At 42.6% G+C, this 14,458-nt stretch overlaps 2 protein-coding genes across 2 annotated transcripts; both read right to left on the bottom strand.

Moving 5' to 3' along the window:
* Window positions 1–2,549: 2,549 nt before the first annotated feature.
* LOC147257284 (beta-2-glycoprotein 1-like) lies at window positions 2,550–7,173 on the bottom strand. The gene is made up of 8 exons (XM_086211091.1): window positions 6,975–7,173; window positions 6,432–6,608; window positions 5,891–5,987; window positions 5,558–5,634; window positions 5,238–5,426; window positions 4,324–4,503; window positions 3,999–4,196; window positions 2,550–3,218 (listed from the first exon to the last, which is right to left on the bottom strand). The coding sequence occupies exons 1-8, from the start codon at window positions 7,042–7,044 to the stop codon at window positions 3,154–3,156; spliced, it is 1,053 nt and encodes a 350-aa protein (XP_086067217.1). The 5' UTR covers window positions 7,045–7,173; the 3' UTR covers window positions 2,550–3,153.
* An 826-nt stretch (window positions 7,174–7,999) lies between these two features.
* On the bottom strand, window positions 8,000–14,150 carry LOC147257283 (beta-2-glycoprotein 1-like). Its single transcript, XM_086210158.1, has 8 exons — window positions 13,988–14,150; window positions 13,587–13,766; window positions 12,693–12,789; window positions 9,475–9,551; window positions 9,105–9,290; window positions 8,845–9,024; window positions 8,519–8,716; window positions 8,000–8,387 (listed from the first exon to the last, which is right to left on the bottom strand). The coding sequence occupies exons 1-8, from the start codon at window positions 14,055–14,057 to the stop codon at window positions 8,278–8,280; spliced, it is 1,098 nt and encodes a 365-aa protein (XP_086066284.1). The 5' UTR covers window positions 14,058–14,150; the 3' UTR covers window positions 8,000–8,277.
* Window positions 14,151–14,458: the final 308 nt, after the last annotated feature.

Genomic DNA, 14,458 nt, shown 5'->3' with positions numbered 1-14,458 from the left:
AAACAATTCGCATGAGTAAATATGTGTAAGTTTTATTATGCAAAACAAAAACAATTCTCAGAAAAACATAAGTTTGCATTTTATTGAATAGAAACGTCCATAAAGGCAACAAAACAACATAAAGCATCACACAAACGAACAGAATAAAATGTATTTGTCTCCATTAAGACCCTTTCATAATTTGACAGTCAGTTCAAGTCTTTCAGCATGCTAATTTAATAGTATTGTAATGTGTGGATGTTGGACATTTAATTGCATTCACAGGTAATCGGAGATCAGATCAGATCAGGTAATCTCTCCAAATATTATTTACAACGGTGATAACATGGAATATCTACCTTGAACCTTCGTGAGAAATCCAACAGGAAGCACTTCTGGCTTCCAGATGGATCACCAATGAAGGTATGGTCAATTATCGCGAGTTCACACAATCCACGTCACTCCAAATTTAAACGATAGTCTAATGTCCCTTTCTCATAAAGACAGCAGAGAGGTGACATCGATGACATCATGCCCGGTGGAACTACATTTAATAAATTGCTTTTATTCAAAATTGTTCACATCTTCCGTGCCATGTGGAATGTCATAATGACGTACCCTGACACCTGGTTGAAAACATGACAAAACCAAACTGATTCCATCAGTTGGTGCATCGCATCCTCCTGAACACAAGCGAGCGTCCAACTGCTGAAAACCCTCTGAAATCCTGATTTGAGGGAGAATAAAGAGCCGAGTTTCCTCCTGAAGCTCGCAGACTCAGTCGGTGTGTACTTCAGTAGTGAGGCCAAGGGACCGCTGCACTTTGGCTTTTTTGACTTTTGCAGTTGGTCACCTTCCACCAGAATTAATCTAGAATCACTCGGGTTCGTGTTCTTGAATTAAAGTGCAAAAACGCTGGAAGAGGCTACACAGTGGTGCAGTGGTCAGCACTGTTGCCTCACAGCAAAAGGTTCCAGGTTCAAGTCCCGGCTCCAGCACGGGATCTTTCTGTGTGGAGTCTCCATGTTCTCCCTGTTCCTGTGTGGGTTCTCTCTGGTACTCCAGCTTCCTCCCACAGTCCAAAGACATGCAATTGGGGACTAGGCTGATTGATACTCTAAATTGACTGTAGGTGTGACTGTGAGTGTGAATGGTTGTCTGTCTCTATGTGTTGGTCCTGTGATGGACTGGTGACCTGTCCAGGGTGAACCCCGCCTCTCACCCGTAGACGCTGGAAGACGATGGATGGATGGAAAACACTGGAGGTATTGTGAGTTTTATTACATTTTATTATTTTTGTTATTATTAATACTCATTGTTTGTGTTTCAAATAGGAGATCAAAGACCAAAACATTCATCATGTAAAATTTGATGCATATTTATTTGTATTCTGGCAACAAAAGCTTCACGAGCATCTTGGCCAACTATTGCAGCCCCATGTTCAACCCATGGCCCATGGTGGTTAAAGCAATAAACCTGGTGTGTTTGTGACAGTGGCTTTAGAAGTGGCGACCCTGGCACCGCAGGTGAGAGCAACTTCTCTTGAGCTTCACAGACTCTTGTTGATCCATGTAACATCCTGACTTCAATAATTCAAGCTCAGACTAACCTGAGATTCTCTCTCTTTCTTTTATGTCCACCACCAGAGAGTGGTGACTGAGTTCTGCACCACGAAGAAGCGATGCAGACCAAACCAGACGATGACCTCAGGGGTTTGTAGGCCTGTTTTAGTCTGCTGCTCTACATCTAGTCTACATTTGTATCATTCGCAGGAACACACCAACATTCTGGGTGATTCTCTTGTCCATCGTTTCCAGACTAGACGGTCGAAACCTTTCACCCTTAGCTAGTTGTAGTTAGCTTAGCACAGGGAAAATTTTACTGGATTTTCATGACATTCAACAACAAAACACACACAAGCTTTACACAGCAGAAGAGGTTTCTATCAGCACGTTGACCTCTGACTGCTGAATCTTTAGGTCAAATATGATGCTCTACCACTGAATTATCAAAGAAAGTACGTATCCCCTGGATGCCAGTATTTTAAGGATGTGCTATATTTTATCAAATGCCTTCATGCATAAATTGAAACCATCCATCCATCCATTTTCTTCCACTTATTCCTGTTAAGGGGGGGGGGGGGGAGGCTGAGCCTATCCCAGAGGCTACAGGTGAGAGGCGGGGTTCACCCTGGACAGGTCACCAGTCCATCGCAGGGCCAACATACAGAGACAGACAACCAGACGTTTGACTTGTCCCAGTAATGACACTGTAGATTATATTAGAAACAAGTTGTCGTCTCAGTGTAATTAAAAGTAGGGTGGTGGAATCTTGACCACACACACACACACACACACACTGATACTGATATGTTTACATCCTGTTTTAATCTCTTAGCTAAAGTTGCCTCCTCACATTAGACCATAGTCTGAAACAAAATTAATTCCACGTTCAATCACATTCATTGTTTGTTGTTTAGATTTCCCGAGTGTGGCACGAGTCTAAGCTAGATATGAACCAGCCCGTCTGCTGCAGCGCCGCGTAGAGAGAAAGACAACTACCCACAGCCATTCCCTCTTTCAGTCAAAAAATTTAATGTTATTCACAATGTAATTCATTTTTGATTCATGAAAGTCACATAAATCATTGATTTTAAAGTGTCATGTTTTTCTAATGATCATCCAGTGTTGCTTTAGCACATTAAAAGCAAAATATTTTCGTGACCCTAATCGTAAAGTCGTGAAGAGCGGAGGAATCAATCCAGAACAAGCGAATGTGAACCCTCTTCTGAATAAAGTGATTCAAAATAAAAAAATGTTTCGATAAGCAGTGATTTCAGAAGAATGTGACGGATGGAAAAGTGATAACAAAGCTGAGAGTCTGGTACCTGCGCGTTTATGCTGCTCTAAATTGTAATATCAGCTTTAGATCAAACATAAAAGCACACTTGGCCTTGAATACAGACAACTTGATGAGCGCTGAGATGAGCTTTGAAAGTCAGTAATGACACCTTTATGCATGACACATCTGTGTTTACACATTTTGCTGTCTTGACGTTCATTGAGGTTGGTTATGTCATGGCCCAAGTGAAGATGTCCTGGATACACACGTGGAGTGGAACACCAAAATCTCCTTTCAAATCATATTGCAGTGGACTTCAGGAAAGAGCTGCTTTTAGCACTGTTGAATTTCTGATGGAAGTGAACCTGAATAAAGGTTATAGTCAATGCTGCTGGGCACTAGAAAAGAGAAAGACGCACACACACACACACACACACACACACACACACACACACACACACACACACACACACACAGACAACAATATATTATTATTGATAGCTTTTTTTCAGATTGTTTTTCCTGTGAATGAAAGTTTCATTCATAAGATGATTTTCTTCGTACAAACAAGATGATCAATCATCCTCATAAAGGGATAGTTCACCAAAGAATGACTTTTTTTTAGTGAAGCTAAAAACATGAATTGGTGACATATTTTTAAAACAACTTTGCATGCGGAGGCTTTTTATGGTTTTATTACGCTTTTTTTTTTTTTTTTCTTTTTTTTTTTACATTTCGAATTGGTTTGACAATCACTTCGGTCGTTTGGGAGAATACTGCAGCGGCTTTTCCTGTGAAACTGCAGCAGTGTTTTGTGGACTAAAACAACTTCACCCGACCTTCCATCAGCTTGAGGTTAAGTATATGAATGGGTTTTTATCTTTCAATGAATTAACCCTTTAATACTGGTGGCACAATCGTGTTTGAGAGCTGTGGGAAGCATAAAGAGTCTGTAAGACCTCGTCTACCGAGCAGCTGAAGACATTCTTGAACAGACACTGAGTCAAGGGCACACGTTGCATCCTTTCACTGAATAAAAAGTTTGCACAGAGCATGAGGAACAGGATGTGAACAGAGCTTGTGGAAAGGGGGAAGTCTCACACACACCAGCAGAGGACGCCACTGCAGTATTTTTGCTGCATTATTACATTTTGCTTATTCCGAGGAATATGCCTTACCTTCAAAACATTCAGGGATTATGAGCTTCCCATCGATGCACTGGGTCGACACTGCATAACCACAACTCCTGGCCTTGTTCATGCAGTAGACTGAGACTATTTCCTTGTGTAAGACTCTGTTCGGCTGCAGGTCTTTAATCCAGAGATTTCGACCCTTGTACAGTATCCGCCCTCTTTGTATATTAACCCTACAAGGAGCTGAAAGTCATAAGAAAGACCTTAGTTTGCTAACGTGATTGACATTAAGTAGACACTAATAATCCTTTGGATGTCTGCAGGTTCATTTCATTTACATATAAAAGAAATAACTACTTAATGCACCTACCTTTGCAAGATGGCTTTTCAGACCAGGCTCCATTCTTCTGACAAATAACCTGGAGGTTTCCCTCTAACACATAGTGACCTAAGCAGCCATATTTCAGTGTTTCCATGAAGTGAAAGTCTCTGTCTTCGTTGATTGACATGTAACCTCTGTCAATATTCTCTGGTGGAGGGCAGGTCACCACTGTGAAGGAACGCGTTCATCAGTTCAGTGGAGAGATTGGAAATGGATTTGTTATTTCTCTTTGTTTGCACACGAAAAGTTCATTAAATTGTGAACTTTTCAACTCTGTTTTATAAAATGTAGCATTTAAACAAATCCTGTGAAGACGGTGCAAATGTGGCAGACTTGGCTCTGTTCTTTAATGTGTGTGGTCATTGTCCTTTGTCTGAATGTGATCGTCTGGCTGGAGGACTTTCCCACAGCGGAAGTAAGGATCCAACCTTGATGTCTGGCATTCTAGTATTTAATAAATAAATTGTTTTGACTTGTGGTTTGAAAGAAGGAGTTTTATTATAATTCTATTATCAAAGATGGAAATACCCATTAATTCACGGGCTTGACTTAAACTACTGTCGATACTCTAAATTGACGGTAGGCATGGCTGTGAGTGTTAATGGTTGTCTGTCTATTGGTCCTGGCCCTGCGATGGACTGGCTCCATTCTCCACTCAAGAATAAACCAGGTAGCTTGTGCCTGTTGTTTGATTGTCAACCATGGCTTTCAACTGTCTTGGTCATTTTACTGCAGTTTATCCACTTTGTCAGGAATTCAATCTTCAACACAAATTCTCAGTTTCCAACTGCAATGTTGCACCAATACAAAGCTGTGATATCTATCATAAACTATCATTTTTCGACGTAGTAGTTATTGTGATCAGTTAGATAGTTAAGCTTCTGGCTCTCCAGCCTCCATACCTCGGCACTCAGGTGTTTTGCTCCAGGTGCCATCAGCATTACACTCCGCTCTTGCTTCACCAATGAGAACGTATGGAGGCAGGCACTTATACGTCCCGCCGATGCCAAAATAAGTGGTGTTGCCTCTGATCCTCTTGTCGTAAACGATCATCCCAAACTCTGGGATTGGAGCAAGACCACAAGACATGGCTACAACAAAAGAGACAGAATAATGAACACGTGCATGTAAATGTTTGGATTTTCAACTTTTCGCTGCAGCATGAATCTTGATGAGCTCAGTTCTTTTCCTGTTCTAAAGAAAGACACAGGAAATTACTTACGCTGGCACAACGGTACCGACTGGCTCCACGTTCCATTGGCGAGACACTCGGAGGTGCTCTCACCAATCAAGGTGTACCTGTGTAAAGCAGCTTCATCATTTTACAATTCATGCGAAATGACCACCGTACATAATCACTTTTTTAGCACAGTTCTGTTCATCGTGAACGCCAATCAATGAACTTATTGGAGAACAATTTGAAAATTGAAATTCAGCCTCAAACTGAAGAGATTGCTTTCACTTTGAAGTTTAATGGCGAGTCACATTCTACGACAGATCTCTGGGTAAATTATGAGATCCATTTCTCAAATTCGTAAAGATGCTGTTGCTTTACCCCTCATGACAGGTGTAGTTGATTGTACTCTGGTACACATTATCCTCATAGTATACGTCTCCATGAGCCAGTGGATCAGGATAGGGACACCGTTTTGCTGAAAGAGAAAAAAGTGGTTTCAGTCGTTTTTTGAGAAATGTAAATGTGTGGAATCACATTGGTGTATGTCAATAATAATGCACTCCAGTTTTGTTCCAGCTGTGCAGGCTACAAGTTCTAATACTTCCCTTTTCCTAATCAATACACAACTAACTCTTCATATACTGCTATTTGTGTTTATCTCCATATTTATAAAACAGCTACTCAGGTTGACAATATCAGTCCCAGACTTGCATCACAATTCTTTGCATTAAAAAGAAAAGCATGAAGTTTCACTGCATCCATATGGACTCACTGCTTGTAATAAACTGGTTATTACACTTTCCCTAAAAAGTATTTTCAATGCTTCTTGAAAATATGAGTATTGCAGACTTTGAAACAATAACTGAATTATTTCGCAGTCTGAAAAAAAATGTCCTAAAAAAAATAAATTCAGACCCACGTAAGCACATGAGTTTGGTGGCTGTCCATTCTCCGGTGAGAGCGCAGACAATCTTGCGGGGGCCAGACACCGGGGTGTATCCTTGTTTGCAGTGGAGCACAATCTCTTCACCCGGGTTAAAATACCTCTGGAGACCTTCCACCACAATGTTGGCTGCCAGCTGTGGCCTGGGACATACTTCAGGGAAAAGTAGAGTAAATGAAAGGATAATAATAGAGAACACATAGATACATGACCAAAAACTGCACGTGCATTTTGGATAAACAAATCATTTACTCAATATTTAGAGAGGGACATTAAGACTTTTTTATGGTTAGAGAAAATTTGCTCCGCTCTTCTTAAAACAACATAAATTCTATCGCACATTACTGTCAACATTTAAAAACAAAGTCAAACCAAAACCGTGACTCTAAATAAAACATGAAAATGAAAACAACTGCATCGCTTCTCCAACGAACTGTCACCACGATCAGTGCAAATAAAGATTTGCAGAAAAACACACAAACAACCAAGACCTAAATACCAGAATGTAAAAGCCAATACCAGTGTGTTCTTCTGATGTCACGGTGATAAAACATACAGTGAGGAGCAACAAAGACAACGTATATTCCATCCTTGGTCGAACTATACAGATGTTCCTCTTCGGCTCTTTTCTGTGGTTTCTTGTTCAATCTCTGTCTGCTGTGTCGCTGCTGTTTGTGCGTCTGTGAAAGGAACAGATAAGAGAGGCATGAAGTAACTTTTCGCTGCAGAAATAGAGGTAAAGTGAAGTGAAACAATCCAGCAGTGGAATTTCCCCTATTTCTGCCAAGCTCTTACACAGCATTAAAGGTGAAAGGTGATTTTACAGAGTTAATGATTTTGACAAATTGTTGCTGCTGCGATCGTGGAGATAAAAAATCCCATCAAATTGACCAGAACTGTTTAATGACATTTAAAAAAGACAAATATTCAATGCAAGGCAATTTTATTTGTATAGCCCGTTTTCACAAACAGTTTGTCTCAAAGGGCTTCACATGGCATCATAACAACATCCTCTGTCCTTTGACCCTCACATCGACTGAGGAAAAACTCCATAGAAAACCCTTTTAACAGGGAAAAATCTGAGAAACCTCAGGGTGAGGAGGGGAGGAGGGATCCCTCACCCAGGACGGACAGACGTGCAGTAGATGTTGTTACAGACAACAGTCAAGTCATATCAGAAAAAATATAGCTGCCATCTGATACGCCTAATAAATATTTACAAAAACTTCTTTACTCAATCGTAAATAACAGCATTTTGATCAGGAAATTAAAGTACAAACTAATGTTTTTTTAACTGATTATGTCCTTTTGTCAGTGTGATACTGATGTCTCTTTGACTTATGACACATTTCCTGTTTTGCTCCTAAAACGCTCCTTTCTTTGGGTTCCCTAAGAAATCAGATGACACGTGGGTGTAACTTCAGTTGAGACAGAGGGGATATGCCGTCACTACTTTTCTGACTTTTTTTTATTTTTTTTTCATAACTGATTGGATATTAATTCTGAAGGCATTTCACAAAAAGCACAAAAGATCATTTTTTTCAACACAAGTCAGATTTGTTATTTTATTTTATTGTAACCTTTGTAATACATGTGGAAACTGGAAAAGATTCAAAAGTGCACATGTAAACAGGGTCTTCGAGTCATCCGGCTCATTTTTAACGGCCTCTGTAAAAGTACATTTACATGGTTTGTTACTAATTTAGCTATGATTTCATTTTTGGTTGAAATTACAAAATAAAAGATGGTAACCAATGAAAGGTGGTCCCTGTCTTGTAGTAGATTTAATAAAGCATATAATGTTCCAGGTCCTTCTCAGCAGTTATGTGGGTCTCCCAGAGCTTGCAGGGCTTGCAGGCGGGGAGGAGGTACACATGGCGATTTCTGATGGAAGCGTTTTGGGCCTTAACGTGTACTCCACCTTGCCGGGTTCTAAAAAGAAGTAAAGGAAAAAGAGTAATTTCATCGACCTATTATGCAACAGACTGGTTTGACTCGTTTTCTTGCTATTACCTGGTTAGAAGTAGTGGTAGAAATGGGGATTAGATTTGTCAAGAACTCACCCTCAAAGCACTCTGGGATAGGCAAGGTTCCATCAATACAAGTGGTGGCCACAGGGTAGCCGCACCTTTCGGTTTTGTTCAGACAATAAAAGGCAACATGTTCTCCGTGGAGGACTCTGTTGGGTTTTAGGTCTGCGATCCAAAGTTTCCTGGCATTGTAGAAAATCCGTCCTCTTTTGATGCCGACGGTGCAGGGAGCTGGTTGGTAAAACAGAAATATCAGCAAATTCCAAGACATTCACATTTGGATACTGTTGATTGATTAAAGATGCAATAATGAAGCACAGAGATTTAACCTGAGGATGAACTGTCAGATCATGACTCACCTCTGCAGACCGGCTTGGTGGACCATTCACCTGTGTTTCTGCACTGTGTCTCTGCCTCTCCTTCCAAGATGTAGTGCTCATTGCAGGCATACTTCACCTTCTCCTTGTAGCCATGCGGTCTCATGACAGCAAAAACAATGAAGCCATTGGGTATCGCTCTTGGTATGGGGCAGCTCACCTCTGGGAGGAGGTCAGACATGAGATCCAGCATTATTCAGTTGCTGTGATTTCACATGTACGTGATGTCACTGTCTTCCTACCTCGACACACTGGTGGTTCAGGCACAGTCCCATCAGCCATGCAGGATCCTCTCTCAAAACTTGGTGCCTTGGGTGGGTTACACTCATATGTCCATGCTTGTCCATATGCTATGGTGTTTCCAGTTACTGGCTTATCATGGACAATTTTCCCCTCAGTTGGGGGATTGGGCAGGGGACAATTTACAGCTGTAAGAAGAGAAATGAGGGACTTCATCGTCTTTATAGGTTGACCAGACAGACATCTCAGTTTTTCTGGATTCTGGTTTTTGCTTCCAAGGATATTATCAAGGGTCTGACATTTACAGGTGAGTCGTAAAGACCCCGGCGTCATGTCTGAGTAATGATGACATCAGTTGTTTTCCTCCACTACCTTTGCAGAGAGGTGGTGGGTTGCTCCACGTGCCGTCAGGTAAGCATCGACTTTCATTGGCTCCTTGCATGACATACCTGAAGAAAAGAATATCGCAGTCTGGAATACTTTCACTTTCCACTTTATTAAGTACACCTGGGTAAATTATTGCAGTATAACAGAACCATTGTTCATTGTTCTGCATTGTTTAAAACATGCTTACAAATTAAAATGTTAGTCTATACCTGTTGTTGCGGGGATGTTGTGTTATACTGTACTAGATGAAACAATTTGTCATGGTCTGCAGGTTCTCACCACCTATTTTTCGTTGTCACCCTGAACACATCTCCACTCACTCCCTCAGCTAACTTCCTCAGCTAATCGGGCTCAACCACCTACACCTGTCCCCATGTTATTTAGGTCTCCCTCTCCCCTATGCCAGATTGTTAAACTCCCATGCAAGGCTCACCAGCAGTATCCTTTGGACTGAGTTCCCAGATTTGACCCTGTTTGTTCCTGCCCCTACGTTTCTGGATCTTGTGGTACCAACCTTCACCTGCTCCTTGGCCATGCTTCTGCCTGCCCCCACGACTCTGGATCTCTCCGCCTGCACGTTAGCCATGCTTCTGCCTACTCCACGTCTCTGGATCTCACAGTACCGACCTACACCTGCACCTCGACCACGCTCCTGTCCGCCCCCACATCTCTGGATCCCACTTGTACCAGAACCTCCATGCTCCAGTCGGTCTCCTCCTCTAATCACTTTGAATAAAAGTCATTACAAATCAAACAACTGCCAGTGTGATTGCATTTGGGTCCATACAAACCCTGTTTCAATACAATCTGGCCAAACATGGACCCAGCACACACTTCCCGGGTCAACAATCGTTTTTGAACGGATTGAAGGAGTCCTCCAGAACCATGAGGCCCTCATGGCATCTGTCTCAGCTGAGGCCAAACAGGCCGCAACCATGCAAGAACAGGCTCTCTCCTCTTCGGCAAACCAATCATCTGCACCATCTTTTTTGCACTGCAACCTCTCATTTTTGGTTCTGAGGGACCAACAGTGGCGTTTACCATAAACCATTTAACAGGGAGAGCTAGGCTATAGGGCACAGCCAAGCGGAATAGACAGACTAAAGGCTAAAGGCACGCTTCACCACTACTCCCATCCTGTATGTCCCTGACCCTGAAAGACAGTTTGTGGTGGAAGTGGATGCCTCTGATGTGGGGGTAGGTCTGTGCTGTCTCAATGTTCAGCCTCAGATCAGAAATCCCACCCATGTGCCTTCTTGTCTTGCCGCCTGACCCCTGTGGAACAAAGCTATGGTATTGGAAACCGAGAACTGCTAGCAGTCAAAGTTGCCTCGCCTCGGCTGATCAACCAGGACCCAGAGCTTGCCCCCCTGATTGTCTGTCAGGGGGGTCAGGGGTTTTGCAGTCGTCACATCATCCAAGCTCACCTGTCAGCCTGGGGTGCACATAACCAAGGAGTTCCAGTGACAATGGTTCTGGTGGCCCTCCATGGAAGAGGACGTGCAAGGATTCATCAGAGCCTGCCCTATTTGCAACAGCACAAACCATCCCATCAGGCTTCCCCTGGCTACCTTCATCCACTCCCCATACACTATTGTCCCTGGTCACACATTTCCCTGGATTTTCTTACTGGTCTTCCCCCCTCTGAAGGAAACACCACCATCCTCATGATAGTTGACAGGTTCAGTAAGATGGCACACTTCATTCCCCTTCAAAAACTCCAATCTGCTAAAGAGACTACCACACTTCTCCTCCATCATGTTATTCACCTTAATCGCATCTCCATTGACCTTGGTTCAAATCGAGGCCCCCAGTTCACGTCCATATTTTGATGAGAGTTCTGTAGTTTGTCGGGGGTATCTGTTAGTCTGTCATGAGTTTTCCACCCCCAGTCTAATGGTCAAATGGAGAGAAAGAACCAGGAGATGGAAACCACTCTCTGCTGGTGTCGTCCAATCCCTCCTCCTGGTCCTCACAACTTGTTTGGGTAGAATATACCCACAACACCCTGGTTAGCTCTGCCAACAGTCTCTCACCTTTCCAATGCTCATATGGGTATCAGCGTCCTCTGTTCCCTGTCCTAGAAAAAGAGGGTTCTTGCCCTTCGGTGGAAGCGCATAAATCGCTGCCAACATACCTGGACACGAGCCCGCAATCCCTACAACACTCTGCTGATTATGCCACATCTACCAACTGTCATCGCTTACAAGCCCCTGTTTACCAGGTCCGACAAAAGGTTTGGCTTTCCACCAAAGACCTGCCCCTCCACATTGAGACGAATAAGTTGGCACCCAGGTTCACTGGCCCATTCCCCATTCAAAGAATAATAAACTCAGTAGCAGTAAGACTCTAGTTCCCTCAGTCTATACGTATTCATCCCACCTTCCATGTCTCCAAAATCAAACCTGCTCCAGAGAGCCCGTTGGTACCCCCAACACCTCCTACCCCTCCTACTCACATGGTTGAAGGCGGGCCTATTTGTGCCGTCCAACGCCTTCATTGTTCTTGCTGCCAAGGGTGAGGCATGCAATATCTGGTGGACTGGGAAGGTTATGGGCCAGTGAAGAGTTCTTGGGTTCCTGCTACTTTTTATTGTCGACTCAACTCATTGTTGCTCTGCCCAGTCCCCAGTAACACTGAACAACTAACAGCCAGAGATCTTGGGACAATATGGAAACTTGTGACAATCTGGATGATTCCCCCCCCGACCTCCACCCTCCCCACCCCAGATATGGAATTGTCTGTTTCAACCGAGTACTAGCCTACACCGCTTCTGTCTGCCCCTTGATCTCTGGATCTCATGGTACTGACCTTCGCCTGCACCTCAGCTACGCTTCTGCCTGCTCCCATGTCTCTGGATCTCACGGTACCGACCTACAACTGCACCTCGACCACACTCCTGTCTGCCCCCACGTCTGTGGATCTCATGGTACCAACCTGCACCAGAACCTTGACCGCACTTCAGTCTGTCCCCTCCTCTAATCAGTTTAAATTAAAGGCATTACCAATGTAACACCTGCCAGTGTGACTGCATTTGAGACCATACAAACCCTGTTTCACAGTTGGTGAGTTCAGCTTACATCAGTATGTACTTTGTGAGCAAGTCTGCACATACAAGAGACCCGGGACTCAAACCCAGCAACTTCTTATTGTAATGATCAGTTTTGAAATCAAAAGGGACTTTTACTTTTTTTCGCTCTTACCCATCATCACAGGTGAAGTTGAGCACACTCTTATACGGAGCTTCCGTCCTCCCCATTGCTAAAGGCTGCAGCGGTCTGGGGATTGGGCACATTTTAGCTGCCGAGAAGACAATCAAGATAATATTCACTCCGTATCTCTGGAATTGTTCTTGTTACTCAGTACAAGACAAAGACAAAACTATTACAGCTTTTTGTTCATATGACAGTCAAATCTGTGTGACTGTAAAACTTTTTTTTCAATGGCATAAACAGATATTTTTCAAATAAAATACCAGAGGAGTTAAAAAAAAAATTCACCATTCTCTTGGGTTGTTTATTGCGACACATTTTTCTGTGAAACTCCAGTAGTGTTTAGTGGACTCAAAGTAAAACACTACACCGAACTTTCCATTGGCCTGCAGGTGCATATATGATGACTAAATTTTCCTTTTTGGGTCAACTATTAATTGAAGGAGAATACATGCCCCTCCAGTCACATGTAATTCAAAACCTCAATGAATAAAAGTGATGAATCAATGAATAAGGCTGGCTCCGCCTGACGTTTGTCTGTTTTGTATGATGGCCAAAATTAATTGGTGAAACAAAGATCTTCTCCCTGTCTTTTTAGGTTACTGGGTGTTGGCCATATTATACATCCTTAGATGTTATTTTGTTTCAACTATTATTTCCTGTGTGTCAAAAATGACAGCCTAATATTCAAAGCTAGTTCCAAGGCTTCATGACAACACACTCTCTGTGCTGTTTGCAGGATCTCACAAAATTGTGTCCAATTAAAATTTTAAAAAATGGCTTTTTTCATATAAGGTGTAGCTGAGGTTGGCTTGAGTGGATGTATGCACTCTACTTAACATGCGGTTTATTCTGAATGCATCCCGTCCTACTGTCTAAACTCACGGGAACATGCCAGAGCTGACTGCGTCCATTCTCCAGTGGCAGTGCAGGAAATCCTTTGAGGGGTCGTCGTTGAAGGCAAGTAACCCTGCTCACATGTCAGAGTCACTTCCTGGCCAACCTCATACACTCGTTTGAGGGTCAACTCATCAATCCCATCAGTGACAGGAGGTCGGTCACAAACTGTAATTTAACAAATGAAAAACAAAGCAAGCAGGATTCTTTGCAATAAATCCGAATACACAGCAAAATGTTATCCATTTTGTAGAGTACAGCAGTGACAAACATTTGCTGCTAATCTCTGCAAAAGTGCATATGAGGAATACTTAGCACCGGTGCAATAAATTATCTCTGTGCTCAAATGCAAAAAAAAAAAAAAAAAAAATCTTCAAGCTCCAGTTTACCTTTTTTAGATGTTGCAGTTGTTTGTAAAGCTACTAAGCTGAGGAGCAGCAGAGCTAAAGACAGAGCCATCTTTTTGGGAATGAATTTTCCTCAGTGTCCCATCAGTTGGGCGAAGATGGAACCAACATAAGGTCTGCTGGCTTACAGAGCCCCTAGACAGGCTGATCCAATCAGCTACTGGACTAAGACTCTATTGATTGAGTCCGAAGGTCATAGCAATTGTATATTTACCCAGAGCTGACAGATAACTTTGATTTGACAACAGCCCGCAGCAAACATGGAGCATGATATGAACTGATAATAAAGAAAATAAAAGATGGATTCACAAACAGTTCTATCCTGTGTTATGAAGCAGAGTAAAGGCAGTACAATAGCAATGATGCAGGGTTTCTCTGACTTCATTTGTTTTGTGGTTTGTTTGGAATATAAATGAAAGATGACTTGTAAAGCATCCAAGAGCAGAAAGCTGA

The sequence above is a fragment of the Aulostomus chinensis genome, chromosome 8, assembly GCF_037954235.1.
Source record: "Aulostomus chinensis isolate RoL2024-O1b breed Wild chromosome 8, RoL_Achi_v1.0, whole genome shotgun sequence".
In the NCBI taxonomy this organism is placed as follows: Eukaryota; Metazoa; Chordata; class Actinopteri; order Syngnathiformes; family Aulostomidae; genus Aulostomus; species Aulostomus chinensis.
This window is presented reverse-complemented; position numbering and strand designations above follow the sequence as displayed.